The sequence below is a fragment of the Electrophorus electricus genome, chromosome 25 (assembly GCF_041902795.1).
Source record: "Electrophorus electricus isolate QZ-2024a chromosome 25, ASM4190279v1, whole genome shotgun sequence".
Classification (NCBI taxonomy): Eukaryota; Metazoa; Chordata; class Actinopteri; order Gymnotiformes; family Gymnotidae; genus Electrophorus; species Electrophorus electricus.
The window spans coordinates 6,905,001-6,927,708 of NC_137521.1; the positions used below are offsets into that span (position 1 = coordinate 6,905,001).

A 22,708-nucleotide genomic window follows, 5' to 3' on the forward strand; every position below is an offset into this window, starting at 1 on the left:
AAACGGCACCTAGAGTGTTTATCTATGTGTCTGAGCCGGTGTGTGTGTGTGTGTGTGTGTGTGTGTGTGTCTGTGTATGTTTATGAGGATGTGTGTGTGTGTGTGTGTGTGTGTGGGTGTGTTTGGGAGGATGTGTGTGTGTATGTGTGTGTGTGTGTGTGTGTGTGTGTGTGTGTGTGTGTGTGTGTGCGTGCATGCGCATGTGTGCATGTGTATGTGTGGACAAACGGTACCTACAGTGTTTATCTATGTGTCTGAGCCGATGTGTCTGTGTGTGTTTATGAGGATGTGTGTGTGTGTGTGTGGGTGTGTTTGTGTGTGTGTGTGTGTGTGTGTGTGTGCGCGCGTGCGTGTGTTTCCATGTGTTTTTGTGTATGTGTGGACAAACGGTACCTACAGTGTTTATCTATGTGTCTGAGCCGGTGTGTGTGTGTCTGTGTATGTTTATGAGGATGTGTGTGTGTGGGTGGGTGTGTTTGGGAGGATGTGTGTGTGTATGTGTGTGTGTGTGTGTGTGTGTGTGTGTGTGTGTGTGTGCGTGCATGCGCGTGTGTGCATGTGTGGACAAACGGTACCTACAGTGTTTATCTATGTGTCTGAGCCAGTGTGCGTGTGTCTGTGTGTGTTTATGAGGATGTGTGTGTGTGTGTGTGTTTCTCAGCATGAGCCTTAGCCCTCGGTGCCCTCAGCAGGGTTCTTCCTCTCACACCTTGACAGATCTGGAGTTTTGCTGTGAAACTGGTAGTCAGGAGGGCAGGAGTGCTTGTGTGAGTGTGAGCGTGTGTGTGCACGTGGAGATCAGGGTGGTGCTCCCACTCTGCTCCCCTCGCTCCTTCTGCCTTCTCATCTCTCCGCTTTCACCTTGTGGGACACCACCGTGCGCAGAGTTCGTCGCCCGTGCAGCGGGCCGTCTGCCTGCGTGAACTCATACGTTCAACCTTCAGATAACGGATTATTTTTGCTTCCAGCAGTAGTTTCATCCCTTGGTTAGAGGAAGCTGGCTGTGAAAATCTCATTTCTGAAGACTGATTTCATTCACGTCTTCTCCAGCGATCGTCTAGATGTGCACCAGTATTGCCCCGGGGACGTGTGTAGACCCTGTGTGAACGTGCGGCGGGAATAACTGTCCAAGTTCGTGGAGCCCAGAGGAGTGGACTGGTGTCGTTTAGCATCCACGCACACCAAAGACGCACAGAAGTCGGTCGTGTTTAAGAACGGGCCCTGTCCGTTTGTCCATGACAGCGCCGGTTTAGGTGGAGCGGCCTTGCCGAACATTCCTCGTGCTTCCTCACTTCCTAAAGCACCCCACTGGGCCTCCTTCATCTCCTCCTCATCTCTCTCTCTCTTCTCCAACATCGCGCTCTTTTCTGCCTTCCCTTGACCGCCCCCTCTCTATTCCTCTCTCTCTGTTCTTCTGTCTGTTCCTTTCCTTTTCCTCGCTGTGTTTCCCTTGCTCTCTCTCTCGCCTCCTTTTCCAATTATCTCTCTCTGTTCTTCTCTCCATATTCCTCTCTCGCTCTCCGCATTGAGCTGAAGGACACAGAAGTCAGCCGAGGTTAGCCGGCCTGCCTTCTTCTTCAGAGGACCTCACAGGCCGAGGAGGCCCCGCGGCTCGCGGCGTGCGTTTCGAGACGATGCCGACCTCCCGACCCGCTTATGAGACACCGCGAGACAAGGTCTGCCTGCCCCCTCTCCCTGCGTCTGTATTAGTGGAAGAGAGGCTCCGCCGAGGCAGATGGCATTAGGCTAAAGAGGAGGTCTCACACAGCGAAGGAGACGGGAAATACGAGCAGGACCAGATCAAAGAGTGGGGAAGGAGGCGCAGGGATGGAGGGCCAGGGAAAGAGGAGAAAGAGGAGGAGGAGAAAGAGGCACTGCAGCCCTCTTACCGACTGGCTGGATATGAAGGGATATGAAGGGCTGGATATGAAGGAGTCCCACTGGCAGAATCACAATGTGGACTGTCTTTGTTTGTTTGTGTTGATTTCCTTGGGTATGTGTGTGGGTGGGTGTGTGTGCGTAAGAGAGAGAAAGAGAGAGAGAGAGAGAGAAGGGGAGGAAGAGAGAGGCAGATTGATCATGCATGGGGAGTGTGTATGAGGCACACAGTTCCAGCTGAATGTGTGTGTGTGTGTGTGTGTGTGTGTGTGTGTGCGCACGCGTCTGTGAGTGTGCGAGGGATGCTAAGTCACGGAAGATGGCTCCTGCTTCATTACCATCTGGCTGTATAGGGAGGAGGATGTGAGTGTTTTGTGTATGTGTGTGTGTGTGTGTGTGCGCGCGCGCGCGTGCGTGCGTGCGTGTGTGTATATAAGTGTGTGTGGGCGGAGAGTGAGCAAGTGAGAGAGAGGAAGAGAGAGTGCGAGATCGCTGCAGGTTAGGAGAGGACCACTCAGAAAGAAAGTGTTACAATAAACTCTGCCCCTCTGGGTCCAAAAATTGACGCTCACATTGGTTCCATGTCTTCGGGACTGGCCTGCAGTTGGAGCAGAGAACTAGTAACATATGTTAAAGTGTTAGTGCTGTGTTGCTGGGACTGTGAGAGTGTGAGCGAGAGTCTGAGAATGTGTGAGAGTGTGTGTACTCCTGCTTCCCCAGCAGTGCTGGGCGCAGGGAGCTGTGACGATGAGCAAACACACACAGAGTGACTCATTTCATCTCTGATGGCTTCCAAGCTGAGGCTGAAACCAGCACTAGGGTCGCGTCACCACAAACCCACACACATGTACATGCACACGCTTGCGCATGCGTGCGCACGCACGCACGCACAACCACCTGCTACTGCCACTCTGGAAACCATCCATCATTAGGAGTCTAGCCTGCTTCAACAACAGCTCTCTCTCTCTCTCTCTCTCTCTCTCTCTCTCTCTCTTTCTCCCTCTCTCACTCACTCAGGACCTGGATGCTGTGTTTTCATGTCAGCCTAAGCAGGGTAAATCCAATCTGATTAGATTAGGCAGGATGTAACTGAGAGGCCACGGATTATATACCAGATGATGGCACCCGCTGCCTGATTATGCTGTGAGTCAGACAAAAACGGCACAGCAGTCAGGATTTACAGTCTAAACCAGCTGCTGCTAAATTTACACTAAAGCACGCAGTTTGGGAGAATGCAAGGGACTACATTTCTCAGCTGGATAAATATAAAGTACCATTGACTCAAGCTATTGTGCCGCCAGCGTGGCACAATCTCAGCCGTCCTCTCCTCTTTCCATGGTTTGATAATGTAAAAAAGAAAAATCCTCCCTCTCGTTGGAGGCGACCGGCATTTTAGCATCATTTCATTATACAGAGTCTATTTTTCCTTTTCGTGTGACTCCATGATTTGACATTTGGAGACACATTTGCATATCAATTACACTATTTTCCCTTTTCTCCCTTCAGTCGCTCTCCTATTTCCTTCTGCATCTTAATGAGGCGGATTTCCCCTCCTCTCGCTTTGTGTTGCTGCACCGCCGCCCAGCACGAGTCAATACACAGCACATGTGCTAATCAATGCAGCTCCACTGGCAGAAATGGTGACAGGAAACATTCCGTGAATTGACTGGTGCGGTTGTGAGAAATGGCTGATGACTAATTGGGGAGGAAAGCGAAAGCATATTGGCACCCAAACGAGATATTGTTCCATTACCGCCGTACCATATCATAACAAAATCAGCAACACACTTACACACATTGCCTTGACATGCACTTACTGACATGCGCGTAGACACGCATTTGGTTACCGATGGTCTCCAACAGTACCTTGATGGTTTTGGTTTGAAGTCTGAGTCCATTTAACGTGTTGATGGCTTTCTCTGCATCCTTTGGATCAATGTAGTTGACGAAACCATATCCAAGACTCTGTCCTGTGAGTGAGAGAAAGACAGAGAGAGAGGGAGAGAGAGAGAGAGAGAGAGAGAGAGAGAGAGATTGATTAGCATCCTGTAGCATTAGTGTGACCTTGTGTGTGTGTGTGTGTGTGTGTGTGTGTGTGTGTGTGTGGCATTAAGACTAAGCTTCTGCTGGAAAACTCTCACAGTGTCTCAGCTTGAATCATTCTGGCCAAACAGCTGCTTAGAAGGCGAAGCAGATACGGGCTGGAGTGGAGTGCATTACCCTACTGAGCCCTACCCCAAACTCCGCCCCCACCCGGCTGTCTTTGCAAACGCAGGAGCACGGCGCGCTACAGGCACGCCCGTCCTCATCGGGCGGAGGCAAGTGAACGCACATGCACAAAGAGAACCGTGAATGTGAAGCACCGCTAATGCCGCCCCAGACGGCAGCATTAGCACAAACAGCGGATCTTTTTGTTGTTCAGTAAGAAGGCTCAGTGTGATCTACAGAGCTAAGGCTGTCTTATGGGCTGACACCAGGGCGATCGGAGTCCGTCTCAGAGAAACAGAAAACATCGGGTCTCCAGTGGAGCAGTGTAGGATTTTTTCCGAAAGTATTTGTGCTTGGGCCAGAAGTATTATGGGTATTAAAAGCGTATTATTGCACTGAATAACTGCATGGCCTACATTCCATCCCCCCCGCTATCAATCCCTGACAGAGGGAGAGGACAGTGTGCGTGTGTGTGAGTGTGTGTGTCTGTGTGAGTGTGTATAGAGCAGACTGGAGAGTGGCAAAGGTTACTGTAAATGAAGTGTGCTTCTGAAACACTCTCATGCAGAGCTTCAGGGATGAACCGTGCTGTGGTTAATGATACATTCGCACGATGCACGGAGACAGCAGAGAACGACGCTCTGTCTCCACCCCGCCCCCACCCCGCCGGTCCTCCACCTCCTCGAGAGGCCCACGGCAGCACAGGCTGATGTTGGATGCCCTGACTGATGGCGCTCTGGCAGCCGAGCTGGCTGGGCCTGTCTGTCAGCACTTGCCTAAGGGTTAAGGGAAGCCAACTGAGGCTGCAACTGCTTCAGTCACAGGAATTCCACCCACCAGCATAACAAACACACACACACCCACCCACACACACACACACACACACACACGCAGAAAGTCAGCACCAGGTTCTTCACTCGAGATAAAACACTAGTGCACGAGGCGCGCACACATGCACGCACACACACACACACACACGCGCGCGCGCGCGCACACGCACACACACACACACGCACACGTACACACGCACGTGCACGTGTGTTACGATTACTGCTGTTGAGGAGAGTCTTAACTGTAATATTTGCAGAGTAATTAAGGAGATGGCCTCAACGTGTTCATCAAAAATTCATAGCCATGTCAATTTTTATTCGTTTCTCATAAAGGATGATTACAAAAAAGAAATATGCTCGGATTTGCGAGAGCAAAGAAGAGAAGTTTGAGGAATTTCCAGTTAATAAGTGGATTGAATGGTCCCATTCAAAGCTCAGAGAACAGCCCTAAATAAATGTTTCATCGATTCTCAGAGTGCCACACTTCATGTTTGTCTGCTCAGCAACAAACTGCAAAGACAAAGCTTCAAAGACAAGATGGAAATGTCATCTGCTCTTCCTCTTACTGAAATCCATCCCCACCCTCCAACCCGCACACACACACACACACACACACGCGCGCAAAAACAGGCGTGGGAGAGAGACTTGCGCAGATTGTGGGCCAACATAGGCAGGCTTGGCTTCGACTGTCACAATACGAGCCCTCTCAGCATGCACACAGCCTGGCAGGCTAACACCCCATGCTGTCTCTCTCTCTCTCTCTCTCTTGCTCTCTCTCTCTCCCCTTCTCTTTCTATCCCTCTGTCTCCATCATACACACCCATGGCGCGTACCATCATACAGGCACACTTACACAGTCACGTACATTACAGGGATGTTTATGCTTGCGTCCCATGCACATACACAGCCGAGTTCATCTACCACCCAGGCATGTTATGTACACATCACAGCGCTGGGTGTGGTGGGAAGACGTGGGTTGTTCGCTGGACTCTAATGTAAACAGAGAAAAATGTTCCACTGCTACACAAGCACTCAGACACCCACAGCCCTGTACACTCAATGAATTTTTCATGAAGAGAAATTCAGAAATTACTCACAAATAGATGCTGTTGTTTAAAACCTGACATTTAAAGGAACAGTTTGCTGAAAAATCAGATTTACACAATATTCCCCTCACCAAAAAATGAGGTCGAGCAGTGAAGGCGTATTTGGTGTCCAAATTGCGCTTCTTCAGTTTTGTATGAGAGCTAGACTAAACAGCGCGTCTGCCCTGGCTACCTAGTAAGGGAAACCTATAGACACCAACCAGTATTACGCAAACTGCATGCCAACACTCGTCATAGCCACACACTCGCTGTAGCCACACACACGCTGTAGTCACACACTAGTCACACAAATTAATTGCAAACAGATTTGCTCATGTAGGATTTCACACCTTATGTTGTACTGTTACCTATAAAAATGGAGAAACGTGCGGACAGAATTCCAGCTGCAGGACTGCTGTACTGTTTTTAGTTCTGCAAGATACTTTTGTCAATTTTCTTGGACATGCAGAAGGATGTGTAGTCCATTCTTAAACACACGATGGTGCAGGCAACACCGCAAAAGTTTGTGTTAATGACAGGAACTGAGCAAGAAAACAATTATTTAAGTTTTGAAGTATTATAGAAAAATGGGCAGTAAACAACAGCTAAAGAGTCTGAATATTAGCCAAATATTATTTAATTAGACTAAACCTGTACACATATCTGTATACACCTGTACATATACCTGTATATATAATTACATAATTCTCAATTCTCAATAGCTAAACTGGAAGAAGATTTTGGCAAAAAATAGTTAATAAAAGTAATACTACTACTATTACTACTGCTACTACTACTGCTACTACTACTACTACTACTAATAATAATAATAATAAAAATAATAATAATTATTATTATTATCATTATTACTTTTACTGTTATTTACTATTTTTAACTATTTTTAATTTGAGTCTATTTCTGTGAACGTGTGTGTTTGAGAGAGAGAGTGTGTGTGTGTGTGTGTGTGTGTGTGTGTGTGTGTGTGTGTGTGTGTGTGTGTGTGAGAGAGAGAGTTAGTGGTAATAAAGGTGTGTAGGTGCTCTCTGTGTGGCCTGTGTTTAAAATTGTTCTTTTTAGGTGTGACATCACTAATCCAATGTGATTTATATGATAGCTGTCCTCTTGTCTACCCATTAGCACTGAGGATGAGGACGATGAAGGGCTGGGCCAGTTGCAGCAGCTTTGTGAGTTCCCACTTTGCTTGTCTTCCATGCGGCGTCTAGAAAGGGCTGGTAAGCAGTGCTTCTCTCTGGGGGAGACAAACCACAGGCACCACAGCTAGAGTGTGTGACTAAGCCATTATGGCTCATCCCCCCAGTACCTGCATTCACAGTGTGTGAGATTAGTGTCGGGTGGGTGTCCTGCCATGTTTACACGTGCAAATGTCCACATAAGGACAACTCAAACTGCTGCTTTCCTTTGAGGGTTTTGGTTTTTTTTGGAGCTGAGGATATATCAATACATCCATACACGCACCTTTTCATACATGTGCTCTGCTTATTGTGTTGTAGTGTGTGTCTACTGTACACAGTACCTAATCTCATATTTCAGTCATTTGTGTGTTTCCAGTAACGGAACAATACACTTTCAAAATCTTCACACTAGACTGAAAATCTGAATAATTTCAATCTTGATCTTTAAATGATTGGAATTGTTGAAACATCATTTAAAGGTCCAGCGCTTTCGCTAATTGAGAACGAGAGGAAATGGAGTTTAAACAGTACATTGCCTGCAGTAGACACCGCCTTCTCAAAGACTCCGGCGACCATGTTGTGCCTGCAGTTTCACTCGGCCTCTGCCTGAGTCAAGCAGCAGAGCTGAAACTAACATCCGCGTGGGGAGGAAGCGCGGCGAGCACAACAGCGAGGAAACATGACAGTTCTCTGAGCATGTGATGCTAACTCACCTCGATAGCATGAAGTTCCCCGGCTACAAAACAAGATAATGTATTTGGTCAGTCTTAAATTTAGTCAGATTTGGTTTGGGGAAGGTACAAAAAAAAAAAAAAAAAAAAAAAAAGGAGAGGCAAAAAAAACCTCTTCAATTTGTCAAAACAAATGTATCCCTGTGGTTGCCTCCCTGGCATTGTGCCCCGGCTGCTAGAGTCTAGGGACAGTGCAGCTCTGCTGCGGAAAAACATCACCATTTCCAAGCCATTCTGTTCAGATAACAGCAGTGCCGAAAACACAAAAAAGGACAAATTTATTTACACTTAATCAAATTCCACATTAGCCAACTTGAAAGTAAACTATGACTTCACGACTTTTCTAATTTGCTCAGTAATCTTCCATCAAAGCAGACGAAGGCTTGAGTGGAGTATAATTGGATAATGCGCTGTGTTATGATATAAGTTTGCATTATAAATGTTGTTTATCATTAACTCTAATGGCTTTAATTCAGGCCATTCGTGCTACATAAGCTCCATAATTCAGTCAAGGCCGCCTAAGTGCTCTCTCAGACAAAAGCTAAAAGCAGCTCACCATATTCTAATTGGATTTTCATTAAAGATTCTTACTGATGGCTCTGAATGCCACAGGCATACCTGTAACTCTGGTAGGGCTTCAGCAGTGACTCCATCAATGACAGCCTTTGGACGGCCGTTTAACGCAAATACAAATTCCCATATTCATCTTGATACACAGGTGTTTAATCTCATCTAAGAAATGTTATGGATCAGCTTTATGCTTGCAGTGTCATGTAATAACGCGGGGTAACACCCATATAGCTGATTTCACTAAGTGACTAATAAAAATTGTGCTTTTAATTGATCTGTTATTATTGCATTCCTAATTTATTTGGTGTTAAAATGCGCTTAACGTGCTTCTTTTTATGTCCACAAGTTTTTGCATAGCTTACAAGAGAATCTGAAGCTGTGTATTTGAAGACCTGAGGTTAATTTAGATGTTGTCTACCAAAACAAGGCCACTCTGTCTGCAGAGCCGGACAGACCGCTGTCATGTCTGACAGCCTGAGCTCCTTTACAACATGCGCAGAAACTACACGGCGTCAGACAGCTTAGCGGGATGAGCACGTCCTTCTTCGGGACACACGCGGGCCTGCACTCCAGTGTACTACACAGGCGGCGCCCAGCCTGTGTGCGCAGATCGCTGTCCTGTGTGAATGTGTGTTCTCTGGGGCCCTACCCTTCACTTTTAGATGACCACATGGCAGGTTTAGACTGATGATATTACATTTCACAACGCTTCGTGCCCTTCGTCCTCCGAATGACTTTACCGATCTCTGCCGCCTCTCCGCTGAGGGGAAGAAAAAAACGAAACTTCCGAACGTGCGGCACCCTCCCGGTAAACAGTGCGGTGCAGGAAGCGGATGCAGAGCTGTCAGCGTGTCTCCCTGCCAGGCTGGTGGTGCGGCGAGCCGGAGCATTCCGCCCCCAGGTTCTCCCTTGCTGTGCCGGTGCCTCCGGTGCTTTGGCGTCGAGCCCGAAGCGCGTGGGCGGCCTCGCCCTGCCCGGCCGGGACGAGCTACGTGTGCGTGGGCGCGCCGGTGGGCCCCTCACAAATCTGGGACACCCCAACGAAACAACGTCAGAGCGGCGTGTGCGAGATGCCAGCGCCGCTCTGGCAGCCGCCCCTTGGGCTCCTGGGAAGCCTGTGTGGAGCTGTGATATGCCGCTCGCGATTTTCATTCTTGTTACGCTATGCTGCTCTCTGACTCGCCTTGGCGGCCTGGATATAGAGGTTTAGTGTGTAACGGAGAGATAGTGCTTGATGTCCTCAGCTAAAGGACGGCTATAGGATGTTGATTCATCCTCTCTGTGCTGTTTATTGTTTCGGAGAAAGAGAGACTGTGAATTAGAGTTCATTGTCACACAGTGCAGATTGGTTTCAGATGCTTTTAGCTTGAATAACAATTACCCGTTCCATCATACTTTCACCGCACTGAAATTGGAATTCATCAAGGCGTCGTTCTGTTTCTCCGGCACATGCTGGAATATTCATTATCTCTGCTTTACGGAGCACTGCGTCATGTCCTCTTCTGTCACCCCGTCTGTGTAACGTCTGTCACCGGACCCTCTTTGGATAGTCGCCTTTTTATTTGGTCTCACTAGGATTAAAGCACTTATGAGACGCTACAAGGAGGACATTTTCATCTCAGATTTGTGGCAGCTAAAGGTTCTGTGTGTTTGTGGTATTTCCACATGCGCTCTGGAACTGTACAGTGTTTCAGTAAACAGCAAGCCCAATTAATTTTTCATGCCACCAGGTTGGAATTGCGGGAACGGTGTTAGAGTCGGGCGGTCTCAGAATTTTTTTGGATTCTGCTGTGTGCCACCCCCCCCCCGTGCTGTGTGCGTGACCTGCACACCCTGATCGGAGATCAGCTGGCGGTGGAGTTAGTGCATGCTCAACCTGGGAGCACTGCGCGTAGATCAGTGGTACAGCAGATGGTGGTAACAGTGTTGCTGTGCTTGCTAGAGGGACCTGTAAGTGAGCGAGCAGCCGTGCAGTGCGGGAGGCCTCTTTGATGTCGGCCGAGTAAGTGTTAAACACAGACTGAACTGATAGGAGCATCACTTCCTGTGCCAAGCCACTAAACAGCAGCCAACAGCATCTGTGGACTAGGCGAGTAAGGGAAACCAATGAAACTGAATGGCAGGCATCATAGACGCCTGGGCAATGCAGTGTGGGCCTGAGTGTGTGTGTGTGTGTGTGTGTGTGTGTGTGTGTGTGTGTGTAACAGAGAGAAAGAAAGGGAAAAATGAGCAATTTTTCATTTTTAATCACACAGTAATTGTTTACCGCTTACAGAACGCGAACAGATGACTTTTCTGTTTCTCTACCCTCCTCCTCCCCAGATGGAAAATCACAGACGCAATCGATTCGCAGCCTGCCACGAGTACTGTTTCTTTTCTGCCCTGTCATTGTAAACACAACTCATTCGTTGTTGTTTTGTTTTTTTTTCCACCTTCCTGGGGAAAATGCAGTTAGGAAAGTGGAGAAAATGGTCTATGGGGTCAGGAAAGCTGACAAGAACCCAATAGTTATCCTCCCTTCTCCAGGCCAGCTTCCAATCAGTCATCTCCGCCGCCTGGCCCTTGCTAGCTTGAAGCGCAAACTGTTTTTTAATGTATTCCATTAAAAGTTTTCGTCCAAGACGCTGCCTAGCACACCAGAAGCGAGCGAGGAGGAGGTGGCCAGGCACTGTTGGTGGGAGATGTGCGCATTCTGACCTGAGGGATTTTTTGCTTGTTTCAGGCCTTTAAAAACAAAGACTTTGCACTAGGTTAGCAGCATAGCCATCTGTTTTGCTCGTCGCCTCAAACAAACCCTTGCCGTAATGACTTTTAAAATGCTTTCCCCTCCCCCGGTGCCAGGATAAAATAGTTTTTCGCTGACAGAATTTACACACGATGAGGATAAATATTGACCCTAACTAACCATATGACGCACAACACATACTGCCTTTTTAAATTTTTGTTTTAAGATGAGATTAAAAAAAAACAAAAAAAACGAAAGGCTATATTTTTGCCAACTGATGGAAGTGGTGCGTGCGTGCGTGCCAGTGGGGAAAGGTAAACAGTCTGTGGTGGCACTTCAGTGGCCAGCAGTCAGCCGGGCGTGTCGGAGCGAGGGTGTTAGCCGCGGCTAAATGCTAGCTCATCCGCCTGGCGTCTCTTCAAAGCTGACAGGATCGAGAGGGAGCGAGGACGAGATGGGGGGCGTAGGAGGCCTGCTTGTCTTCACCCTGTTGCTGCTCTGTTTGAACTGCTTTGTAAAAGGCTTGGCGTGTACGTGGAAGGGCTTTGAGAAACTGAGGGGAGCGAGTGCAGATGAAAGGCGAGCGCCATGCTCGCGGAGACTGATCTGGTCAAATATTATGGCACGGAGGCTCAGACGCTGTCCTTACTGTAAAACTGCGGCTCGCCCGCACGCACTCTGTCACCGTCTCCCTCTGTCAGACCTGAGACTGTAGCTAATGATGGCAGCAGCCTGCGCACACAGCCTCCTGCCGTCCTGCGTTTTTCTCGGAGAACACGGAGTGCTTAGTTAGTCTAAAATTCTGAACTGGGAAATTGCACCCAGGGGAGTGGAGCCACAGATAGGAGAATGTGTGTGTGTGTGTGTTGGGGAGGTTACAAAAGAGAGGGAAGAAGAATATTTATAAGGCTCTCCTAGAACATTTTAGAGACTCAGAGGAGACAAACAGTACCCACTGATCTGGGGATGAGCTTGCGCACACCACGAGGCCTCCAGCCACACCAGTCTCCTAACTCTCCATAAGAACTCATTACCTTAATACCAACACCCTCTATAGTATTTACACAACAATCACGTTCCTCTTCTGCCCATGGAACGCCACTGCAATGTTAAGCGTGATAAGCGAATGCACAGGGCCCGTGGGGACCCTACTGAAGTGATGTTTGAGGAACTACTTGATCAGTGTTCTTTCCTGCCTGGCCAAAGCGCTTCGCCCTGCAGACGTGCAAGGACCCAGTGATCGGTAGAAGAGTCTAAATCAGGTGTGTTCAAATCAGGACCTCGAAGAACTGCAAGTTGCAAAACACAGCATTCGAAACTCGTGAAAATCGGAAGTGGGTCCATGCTGGTTTGCACCAGCCTGCGGAGCCTACCGGTGATGTCTGTGCGCTGCCATCTGCTGGCAAGCGGCACCCGTGACCCGCGACCAGTGGCCGACGGCTGCTTCTTCCTTCCTGTCCTTTCTCACTGAGCTTCGTGACCGCCCCCTCCAACCCCCTCTTTGTTTAAAAGGAAGCGGAGGCTTTAGGCCTGACCCTGCTCTAATGAGATTATCCAGAGCGAAGTGTCACTAAGTAGGATATAAAATGGAAGCCATTATCTGGCATTATCTGCTAGCAGCCTTCCCATCCATTTGTGTGCCACCCACATAGCCACTAGTGGGGGATTAGGGCCACGATTAGCAGGGGAACACTGCTTCCACACCTCTGCGTCCTCGCTCTCTCTCGCTCTCTACGTTACCCCAGCGCGGAGTCCCAGCATGCTGCCCCTGCACCACGAAGGGTTCGGGGCACGGCCGAGCGCGGCTCCCAGTCTGAGGACCCAGAAGGGTTGGGCTTTCTCCTCCCCTTCTTCGCTTGCGGTTCGGGGCAGCGGCAGGAGGACGTCTTCTTACCGATCCATTTTCACACCCGCCTGGAGACTTTGTGTGGGCTTCGTTGCGTCTCGTCGGGTGGAGTATTACGCAACGTAGGCGGCTGCTATTCGCGGCCCTGACTGCTCTACTCATGCCTTCCATTGTTCCACTGGCTCCTGATTTCACGTAGACAATAACAACCGACAGTTTGGTCCTCTCAGCCCCGGGTCGCCTCATTTCTTGGGTTCCACCCACGAGTTTCACCCCCCCCAGCAGCCACAAGGGTCCCCTCATCTCGGCCCCTCACCCCTCCCCTACCCACCCCCTCTTCCCAGTGTACCTGTGATCTTGTCGCGGACCAGCTTGCAGGACTCGATCTCGCCGATACTACCGAAGAGGCTGCGGAACTCCTCCTGGGTCATGTTCTGGGGCAGGTAGTTGACAATGAGGTTGGTCTTGCTGTCGTCGTTGGCGCCGCCGGTCTGCATGGGCGACGGGCAGCTGCGACTGTTGCTGGAGGGCCCGTTGGCTGTGGCCGGGTTGGGCCCGTTCGTCACCTGAGGCTCCATGTTGCTGATTATCTGTGTAGACAGAGGGAAGCCAGAGGACACGGCTGAACGAGTTTCTCTCCAATGGCAGAAGTCCCAACAATAAGCTCAAAAATTCTACGCAGTTTAAACCCTGATACTAGAACTGATAGCAATTGCTTTGGCGGTGTGCATTATCCATTGTGCTTTTTTTGGGGGCTGAGAAAGAACATAGTCAAATAAATGAATTTACATCAGTTTTGCCGATTTTACACTTTCAGAAAATTATTCCCATTAACACCTATTTCAAATGATCATTAAATGTAATTTAATGCAGTAGATTGGCTATGTGAATTCCTGTTCTACACACCAATAAACAAACCAATGACCATTTTCACTGACAATGTCCCCCTGAAACAAAAATGCATGTTATACAGGGTAGAGGGAAAATCTTGCTACAACGCCAGACTGTTGTGAAGGTTCCTGTAGCCTCTCTTCATCTGTCAGTGCGTGTTTTTGATTTTGCGTATGTTTTGATGCTTGTGGGAGTCCCGCACTGCTGCCCATTCAGCCGGCCGGTGTGTGCCATCAGCCCCGGGGCAGCCAGAGCTGAAGCAGCTCCACGCTTCTGCCTCTACACCGCATCACTGCTAAATATATGAAGACATTAGCATGAAGGGTGTACATATGTGCGTGTGCTGGTGGGTGTTGGTAGCTGCAGGGTTCTGAGTGTTTAGAGACAGGGTTGTGTCTTTTCAAAGCTGCCCTCCTGTCAGGTGTATTAAGCAGAAAAGACGGGAAAAAGATTTGAGTGAGCGGAAGGCTCCCACGACATCGCCTCAGCTGAGGATCCTGACAGCATTACGCACGGCACGAACACAGCAACCTGGACGACTTTATCGTCGCACTCCGTGTGGTTTAAAGTGACAAGATTTTTTAGGAACCAGCCAAGGGGTCTGACACGGGCACCATCACTGACAAAAGATTTTAGTCAGCGCTAAAATGCAGTTTTTAAAAAAAAAAAACCTCAAAGGGAAAACCTGCGTCAACCTGATTGTGTCTGCCTGTGAGCTGACTGTTAGCCAACTATGTTTAACACAAGACCTCCACCTCCTGCGTGTGGTGTAATTTCCCATCTAGATCTAGAGTGAAGATACGGAGGGGCAAAACATTCTAATGCTTCCTACTGACAGATTCGAGAGGGGCCATAACACAGAGGACAGCTCACATCTAAGCCCAAGCCACAGATATTTTTAGCTGATCAAAAATATTCTGTCTGTACTCCAACTGGTCCTTGGTCCTGTTATAAAGGTTAGCATATTTAGAAAGGTTAGTTTGGTTCCCTGCAGGTATAGTGAGAGGCCTCATTTTAATATAGATTACATCGGATAACAGAACAAATATAGAGAAGCCTCAATATTTTTAATTGTAATGGTACCATAGCCATCAGCTAAGACTAAGATGTCTGGTTGAAAATTACTCTTGCTTGGTAGACTTTACACTCTCTCCTTTGAGATCTGGACTCTGGATAGATCTTTGCCTCCATTTTCTGTCTCTGCACACACACTTGCAGTTTCAAATATGACAAAATGATGGTGGTAACCCAGAGGCCCGTCTGCAAATCTCTGCAGGCGCCTATGTAAATTAGCACACAGTATATTGAGACACAAACGGCTTAGGTAGCTGTCAGTGCAGCAGGACTTGATTGGGGTTTGTGTCTTGCGTGTCTGTGTGAGCCTGTGAGTGTGCATGTGTGTCTTTGTGTGCGTGCACTTGTGTGTGTGTGTGTGTGTGTGTGTTCATGCACATCTGTGCATATTTGGGTTTGGGGATGATATTTTTAAGGACATCTTCTGCTGTGTACTATTTTAACCGAGAAAAAAATTTAAACGCTTCCTATGAAACAGAATGAATGTGATCTGTGAATATTCAAAATAAAATGAATTTCATGCCAGTACAATCCTTCTCCTCCCAGACACTCTCCTTTGGTGCTGGCGCTGTCCTCCGGTGCTTTAACTGCGCTGAATTCCCCACCACACTACAGCCTGAGTACTGTGGGGGGCCGCGGTCCTACTGCAGGACCCCGCTGGACCTTAAAGAGACCTTGCGATCAGCTCTTCGCTTCCTCTGAGTGCGGCTGGCGCGGGTGAGGATTCACAGGCCGAAGCCACGGCAGGGACGTGGTCTGTAACGCCGGAACACAGACGTGTGTGTGTGTGTGGGGGGGGGGGGGGGGGGGGTCGTCGTCGAGGAGGCTTAACGTGATGAGCGGGAGACTGTGTTCTGTATGGGGGGAGATACATACAGTACAAAGGGCCCGAGGACGGAGCGTTGGGGGAGGAAGAGGCAGCGAGACCCGGTAGACCGAGCCATCGGAGAGGCCTGGGTGTCTGCCTCAGGACCCACCTTCATCATCTTCATCATCATGGTCTCCCGCATTCAGCAGTACAGCAACGCCTGATTACACCCCTTTATTTCCTCAAACATCGTTTCTGAACACCGTGTTGTGTGTGCGCGCGCGCCCGCGTGTGTGTGTGTGTGTGTGTGTGTGTGTGTGTGTGTGTGTGGGAAGGAAGTGGTTCTGCCACTCTGCCTTACATAAGTGCCTTAGAGAATGTCAGCATGGGGATAAAAATATGGGTTCAACCAGTCTAATGTCCCTGAGTCAAGCACAGCCAGGGGTGTGTGTTGGTGTGAGTGTGTGTGCGCGCGTGTGAGTGGGTGCACTGTGGAAGGATGCTCTGCACTGTGTCTCTGTGCTACCTGCCACTGAATCCCTGCACTGTAATGGCCTTATTAATGGTAATGCTGAAATGTCAGGCTCTACTCTAATACATGTTTTCAGTGATAAAGCTCTCCGGTCATTAGAGAAGCCTGGGGTAGTGCATGTCTCCGTGGAAGTGTGATCTTATTTGTGTGTCCTACGTCAGCAAAAACTAGGGAGAAAATCAATGGCTGTAGGAAATCAGGCACAGACAGAAATTAAGGAGACAGTTGTTATTAGAACGCGAACACAGCTACATCAATGCTTTTACACGCTACTGTGTGACTTCCTATCCCAGACACTAACGGTCTCGCCCCGAGCTCCCCTAGAATGATGCGCACACTGGAGAGGGCACAAATATTCATGTGACACAAAACCCTCGGCATCCACTAGAGGCGGCGCCCCTTGACCCCGGCAGCCACGGGGCCGCAGTGCGTACACGCCCGTTCTCCTGCCCAGCAGCAGGAATGGGCAACAACAAACAACAACAACAACAACAACAACAACAACAACAAAAAATAAACAAAAAAATAAATAAATAAACAAAAGCCTTAAAAAATGGCAGTGAGTGGGTGGCAGTCTCCTTACCATCTTTGGCTGTGTCAGCAGTCCCTTGTCAGCCCAGCCCTGGAGCTGCGGCAAGTCTGCCTGACGCCACTGAGTCTCTGTCGATCCCTATGGGAGGGGGGCAGGGTCAATATTCAGACAGGCCTGTTTTTCTCTGATACCAAAGCAGTCCACACAGCCCTGACGGTCTCCAGGCACACTAAAACACACTGGCGGCTTTTCTTTCTCCCTTTAGGACCTTGCGGAGATTGGGCCTGTGTCTCCTTGGTAATGAAGTGCGGGGGCTGGAGGTGGGGCGCGGCCGTTCTACTCAATGTGAGTTTAAATTTGGTCCAATTCACTTTGATCTATAGCAGGGTCTCGTAAAGTGGCTGTAGACACAAAGCGGTTTCATACGGCAGGTTCTGATGTTTGTCTGTGAAATGGAACAGTGATTATTCTCGACTGTATTCTGTAGCTGAAAAAAAGGGGGACTTTTTAAGGGGTTTTTTTTTTTTTTTTTTTTTTTTTGATATGCCGGGTTCTCCAAAGGGGAAACAGCGTGGATCGGCGGACCTTCACGGTGGGCCCCAGGGTGGTGAAAGCAGACCTTTCAAGGAGGATCGAGCTCAAGTCGAACCACGCCACAATCACATCCGGAGCGAAAACAGCCAATTTAGGAGGAGAGGAGCACTCCACACCTGACCTTTCCTTTCTGCAGGGTGGTGGGGCTACAAATACTGGGGTGGGCTGGGGCGATAGTGGAGAACGGCAATGGGAGCCATCCAGTGCTCCATGATGGAGAGTGCTGGGAGTGAAGGGGGGGTGTGGTGGGAATGGGAGAGGGGTCCAATGGGAATGGGAGAGGGGTCCAGTGGGAATGGGAGAGGGGTCCAGTGGGAATGGGAGAGGGGTCCAATGGGAATGGGAGAGGGGTCCAATGTGAATGGGAGAGGGGTCCAATGGGAATGGGAGAGGGGTCCAGTGGGAATGGGAGAGGGGTCCAGTGGGAATGGGAGAGGGGTCCAATGGGAATGGGAGAGGGGTCCAATGGGAATGGGAGAGGGGTCCAGTGGGAATGGGAGAGGGGTCCAATGGGAATGGGAGAGGGGTCCAGTGGGAATGGGAGAGGGGTCCAGTGGGAATGGGAGAGGGGTCCAGTGGGAATGGGAGAGGGGTCCAATGGGAATGGGAGAGGGGTCCAGTGGGAATGGGAGAGGGGTCCAATGGGAATGGGAGAGGGCCTGGGCTTTGTCATTTCAAATGGAGTCTAGCCTGAAGGGCATATTGGTTTATTTATTTTTTGTTTGTTTGTTTTACATGCCACCTTGGTTTTAGTTTTAGTGAGGACCGCAGGGTATGACATCACATTCTTAATTGCTATGGTAATGAAACAGTGCACATTCATCGTTCAGCATAATCCCAAGAGAATTCAGATGAAGCTGCCCTCTGGCCAGGCCACTACCACACATCATCTACATGAGCCTGTGCATAAGTACTGCTAGCGCACTCCCAAACTTCCAGGCTGAGAACAGGGAGGACACAGCCAGCTGATGCACCAGCTCCGGTGCGTCTTTTCACAGTGAGGTTCTAAAAAGCACTCGGTTACTCTGGTTTCACAGTACGGATTAATGTCCTTAGATAACAGGAGGGAGAGGACAGACTATACATGAATTCATCCTCTATTTTCACTGACCTTTTCTCAAAGCTTATATGCCGCAAAGTGTGAAATATGAGACAATGGTGGAATAATTTTCTGTTCTAGATGATGGTCTAAGCTCTCCCTCCCTCTCTCTCTCTCTCTCTCTCTCTCTCTCTCTCTCTCTCTCTCTCTCTCCCTGTCTCGCTTTCATTTGCTTTCTGCCTACGAGAAAGCTTGTAAAGCACAGCATGCTTATGCCAGGCAAACATACATTTGTGCGTATTAACGGATTACCGGGCAGGTGTTTAACACGACGCTTCGCCAAGCCAAGTTTGAAGCCACGTGCCGGTTTCAGTCGGGCGCGAGCAGGCCTGGGTGAACCTCGCTCCTTATTGCTTCCCTGCAGTGTAATTTCCAGCCTAACATTAACCTACTCTCATTTGAAAACTTAAGTGGCCAGTCTTGAATTTTCATTAAGAAAATATGTAGGTATTTCACTGTGAAAAGAAGTGCAGGCTAACACTGTTTCACAGCTGGAACCAGCACATTACAGGGGAGTAATAAGGAGAGAGGAGTCTTGCAGTTCTGCACTCAAAATTGAATGTAATTTTTGCAAGAAGGGTTTGGAAAGCAATAATTGTACACCATCTTAAGGCGTGAATTGCTAAAATGGAAGCAGTTTTGATATGAAACCAACTTACACTACGGCTCTGTGAACAGAATCATAGTTGCAGTAAACTACCCCATCATCAAAACGAATGTCAGGGACAAACAGCTCCGTGTTGACAGAACATATGTGATAAACAGCAATTTGGCTCAGTAATACTCAAAAACACTGAAATGCATTTGTGTTTAAATGGGCAAATCAGAACATCTGAGTAACCACTGCAGAAAGTCAAAAATCTTGCTTACTCAGTCTCACTGGCTGTCTCTCACACACACGCACACACATGCGCAGGCACTCGCATATTAACGCAAACACCAGAAATATAGATGGCAAAACTAAACAATGGCACGACGGTATTTTTGTAGCCATGTCACGAACAGCCTGACATAATCCTTAAGACAAATCCATCATCTTCATCTTCTTCATCACCACCACCATCATCATCTACCCGTCTGCAGTCACACACAGCCATTTGCAGGCACCACTAAGCCCCGCTCACCCTCATCGAACCGAGTCACCCAACCGAACCCCGGTCCAAACGCGCGAGCGGTTCTCGGCCTGGCACTCGAGCGCATCGTGACTACGCGGTGGCGCGCTTACGTGCGTCTGAAGTGAGCACGCCCATCACAAAATGGAGGCTCACCTCGAGCGCCACTTTGGGAGAATAAGATCCCGCTGGTCTCATGACGCGCTCCTCTCCTGGCACTCCAGGCTCCCGAGAGACTCATCCGTGGAGCCGTCGCAAAAGGAGGTTGGGAGCGGTATTTACAAACAGCCTGCGAACTGGCACTCTCTCCTTGCGGACGTTGCCAAGCACACCGGTTTACTCGTACTGGCAGAACAAAGGGCGCTGGAATTTGAGCTCACAATTTCTTTCCCATTTCTTTGACAGCAGGTATTGTACAAGTAGAATATTAGCCAAAGTAATTCTGTAACCCTCGGTGGTAATATTCAACTGGAAATCCCAGAAATTGTATCTTCTGATTAAAATCACATTTCATGAGAGTTCTAAACAACAGCCAGAAATGGCAGGGAACACATTTCCCCCATCGTTATCATAAGCTGTAGTTCTGCCCCTAGAAGCATGTTCGTGCGTGCGCATGCGAGTGTGTGCGTACGTGTGTGAAATACTAGCGGGAACCCACAATGTCAACAATCACTCAGGAATGAGCTTTTACATATTCCTTGTATCCCAGCAGAGGGTCAGTTAGGTTCTGGGTGTATTGACGTTTCGTTTTGAATGGACCAGGCCGGCCTGCCTCTTCGCAGCCCTGGCAGAGCCTCAGGCCAGACGGAGGATCTGGCACCAGCCCAGCAGAGTTGCACCATGCGATGCACCCACTCTGCTTAGCTCCTCCTCTCTCTCTCTTTTTCTAGAGTCTTTCTGAAGCATGAAATGTTTCAGCATTAAAGCTATTTTTTTTCTCACCCATCATCTCTCGACAGTCTTTTCTCTCTCTCTCTCTCTCTCTCTCTCTCTCTTTTTCCAAGCAGAGGTTTGCTTAGCAGAAGGGATTCCTCTATCTGTCCCTTGTTCCATCTCTCTCCCTCTCTGTCTGGCGTGCGCTCCGTCTCCCTAGGCGATGGCAGTGTGTCTGCTGCAGACTGCATGTCGGAGGTCCTGACTGCATTAGCCCTTACGTCATCGCAGGCCTCATTACGCCGGGGCAGGCGTGAGCAGCAAGGGGTGTCTGCCCCCCTGCCCTGGGGCCTCCCCCCGCCTGTCATACCTCAGCTGTACTCACCGGTTACTTCAGAGGAATCTCTTTGACCTTTTGCAGCGAGGCAGGAACTTTAGTCCCTGTACAAATTCAGGGGTTTTATTTATTTGTCTTTAGAATAACGTGGCAGACTCGACGCTGGACGCGACCAAACTCAAATACCCAGGCACGACGGGCCCTGGCATATTCCTAACGATTCCTAACAGTACGGATTCTGATCAAGAATTGTTTGAATAACAGAAACACAAACGCTTTCTTTTCCGTTTCCTCACTGCAAGTCATATTAGACTGATATGAACAGTGACTGAATAAAACTTTTTTCCTGAAACAAAATTGGAAAGGGTGAAAAAACAGTTTGGTTGAATGTTCAATTACTACTATTAGTAACAGGCACTTAAATCGTATTTAGCTTGGTATCATTTTTTTCTAATGGGGAAAAAGAGATCTGTGAAAACCAAGAAGCAGGCCGATAATAAGAACACTTTGAGACTGTGCTGTCTAATTAAAGAAGCTAATTATAGACTCAAAACAAGCATTCTTGTACCACTTAATTTTTGATGAGTTCAAAACAGCTTCATAAAAGATGGATTATTTGCGGGTAGGAGCGAGAGATGAAGAGGGAGAGATGAGAAATCAGGAGAGGAGAGTTCACGGGAGGAGAGGGGAGGGGAGGAGAGAAAAGGAGGAGAGGAGAGGGTGTAGTATGGAGTGACTGGTAGCGTTGGTGCCACTGTGTTTTTCCTCTGGGCTACAGGTCAGGAGAAACACCTGCGACCCCTGCCCACTCTCCATACCCCAGACTGCAGATCAGCTGTCACTCACTCTCTCTCTCCCTCCCTCTCCTTCTAGCTCCCCCTCTCTCTCGCTCTCCTTCTGCCTGGCTGTATTCTGTCCCTGTGCGTGGGATCTTGTTGGCCTTAAATTAACCTTTCTTGCAGTTCCTCTGCAGAGGCGAATTAGTGCCCAGCCTGACACCACAGCTAATGTGGCGGTAAGGTATTTGCCATGTTTTCCAACAAGGGTAACAGGCTACCATAATCCTGTTTAGATATACATGACAAACTGCAGAAGCACATCATGACCACGATGACTAACCCGTGGAATAACTGAGGACACCGTGCACTGTATCCAGTACCCCGACAACAATGTGCTTCTTCTATAAACAACCAACCATGAAATATAGTCTAAACGTTCTTCTGTTTCTTGCTGTGATCTGCTCTGCTGGATAACATCCTGAGGGGGGGGTTGGGGTAAAAGCCCTGATATGTGGATTCCGCCCCAGTCCAGTATAGACCACCAGGGGGCAGCTGCCTTCATTTAAATGCTGGCTGCTTCCCAGCTCTGTGTCAAGGCAAGCAGAAAATTGGTGAGCATCTTGATTCTGGGATGACACTCGAATTTGTGTGGTTCCAGAGGCCAGCTCGCTGCTCTGGCTCCCAGCGGAAATGTGAAAGAGTCTGGCCCTCTGTACAGCCAGCCAGAATGCACAGGCCTTCAGGATGCAAGACAGGCAGACACACACACACACACACACACACACACACACACACACACACACACACACACACACTCACAGCTTTCAACTATGAGCACATAAACATACACACATCCCCAAACACATACACAGACGCATTACTCTCAATGACAACACATCTCATCGTCTGCAAACCTTTACCCTAGCATCCCACATTAACACAGCATGCATGTCAGATGCAACTGAGAAAGCCTCATTAGATGAGATGGCACACTAGTTCTGAATCAAAACA

General features: G+C 48.8%; 1 protein-coding gene across 7 annotated transcripts in view; it reads right to left on the reverse strand.

Moving 5' to 3' along the window:
* Positions 1 to 22,708, reverse strand: part of elavl4 (ELAV like neuron-specific RNA binding protein 4) — a 71,083-nt gene that overhangs the window by 18,526 nt on the left and 29,849 nt on the right. For 6 of the 7 annotated variants that reach the window (XM_027001396.3, XM_081707461.1, XM_081707463.1 and 3 more), the window contains 3 exons: positions 16,955 to 17,041; positions 13,416 to 13,656; positions 3,745 to 3,848 (listed from right to left, as the gene is read on the reverse strand). In XM_027001396.3, the coding sequence (XP_026857197.3) occupies positions 3,745 to 3,848; positions 13,416 to 13,656; positions 16,955 to 17,041 (432 nt within the window). The remainder of the gene's footprint in view (positions 1 to 3,744; positions 3,849 to 13,415; positions 13,657 to 16,954; positions 17,042 to 22,708) is intronic. The other variant, XM_081707464.1, reaches the window with a different exon arrangement.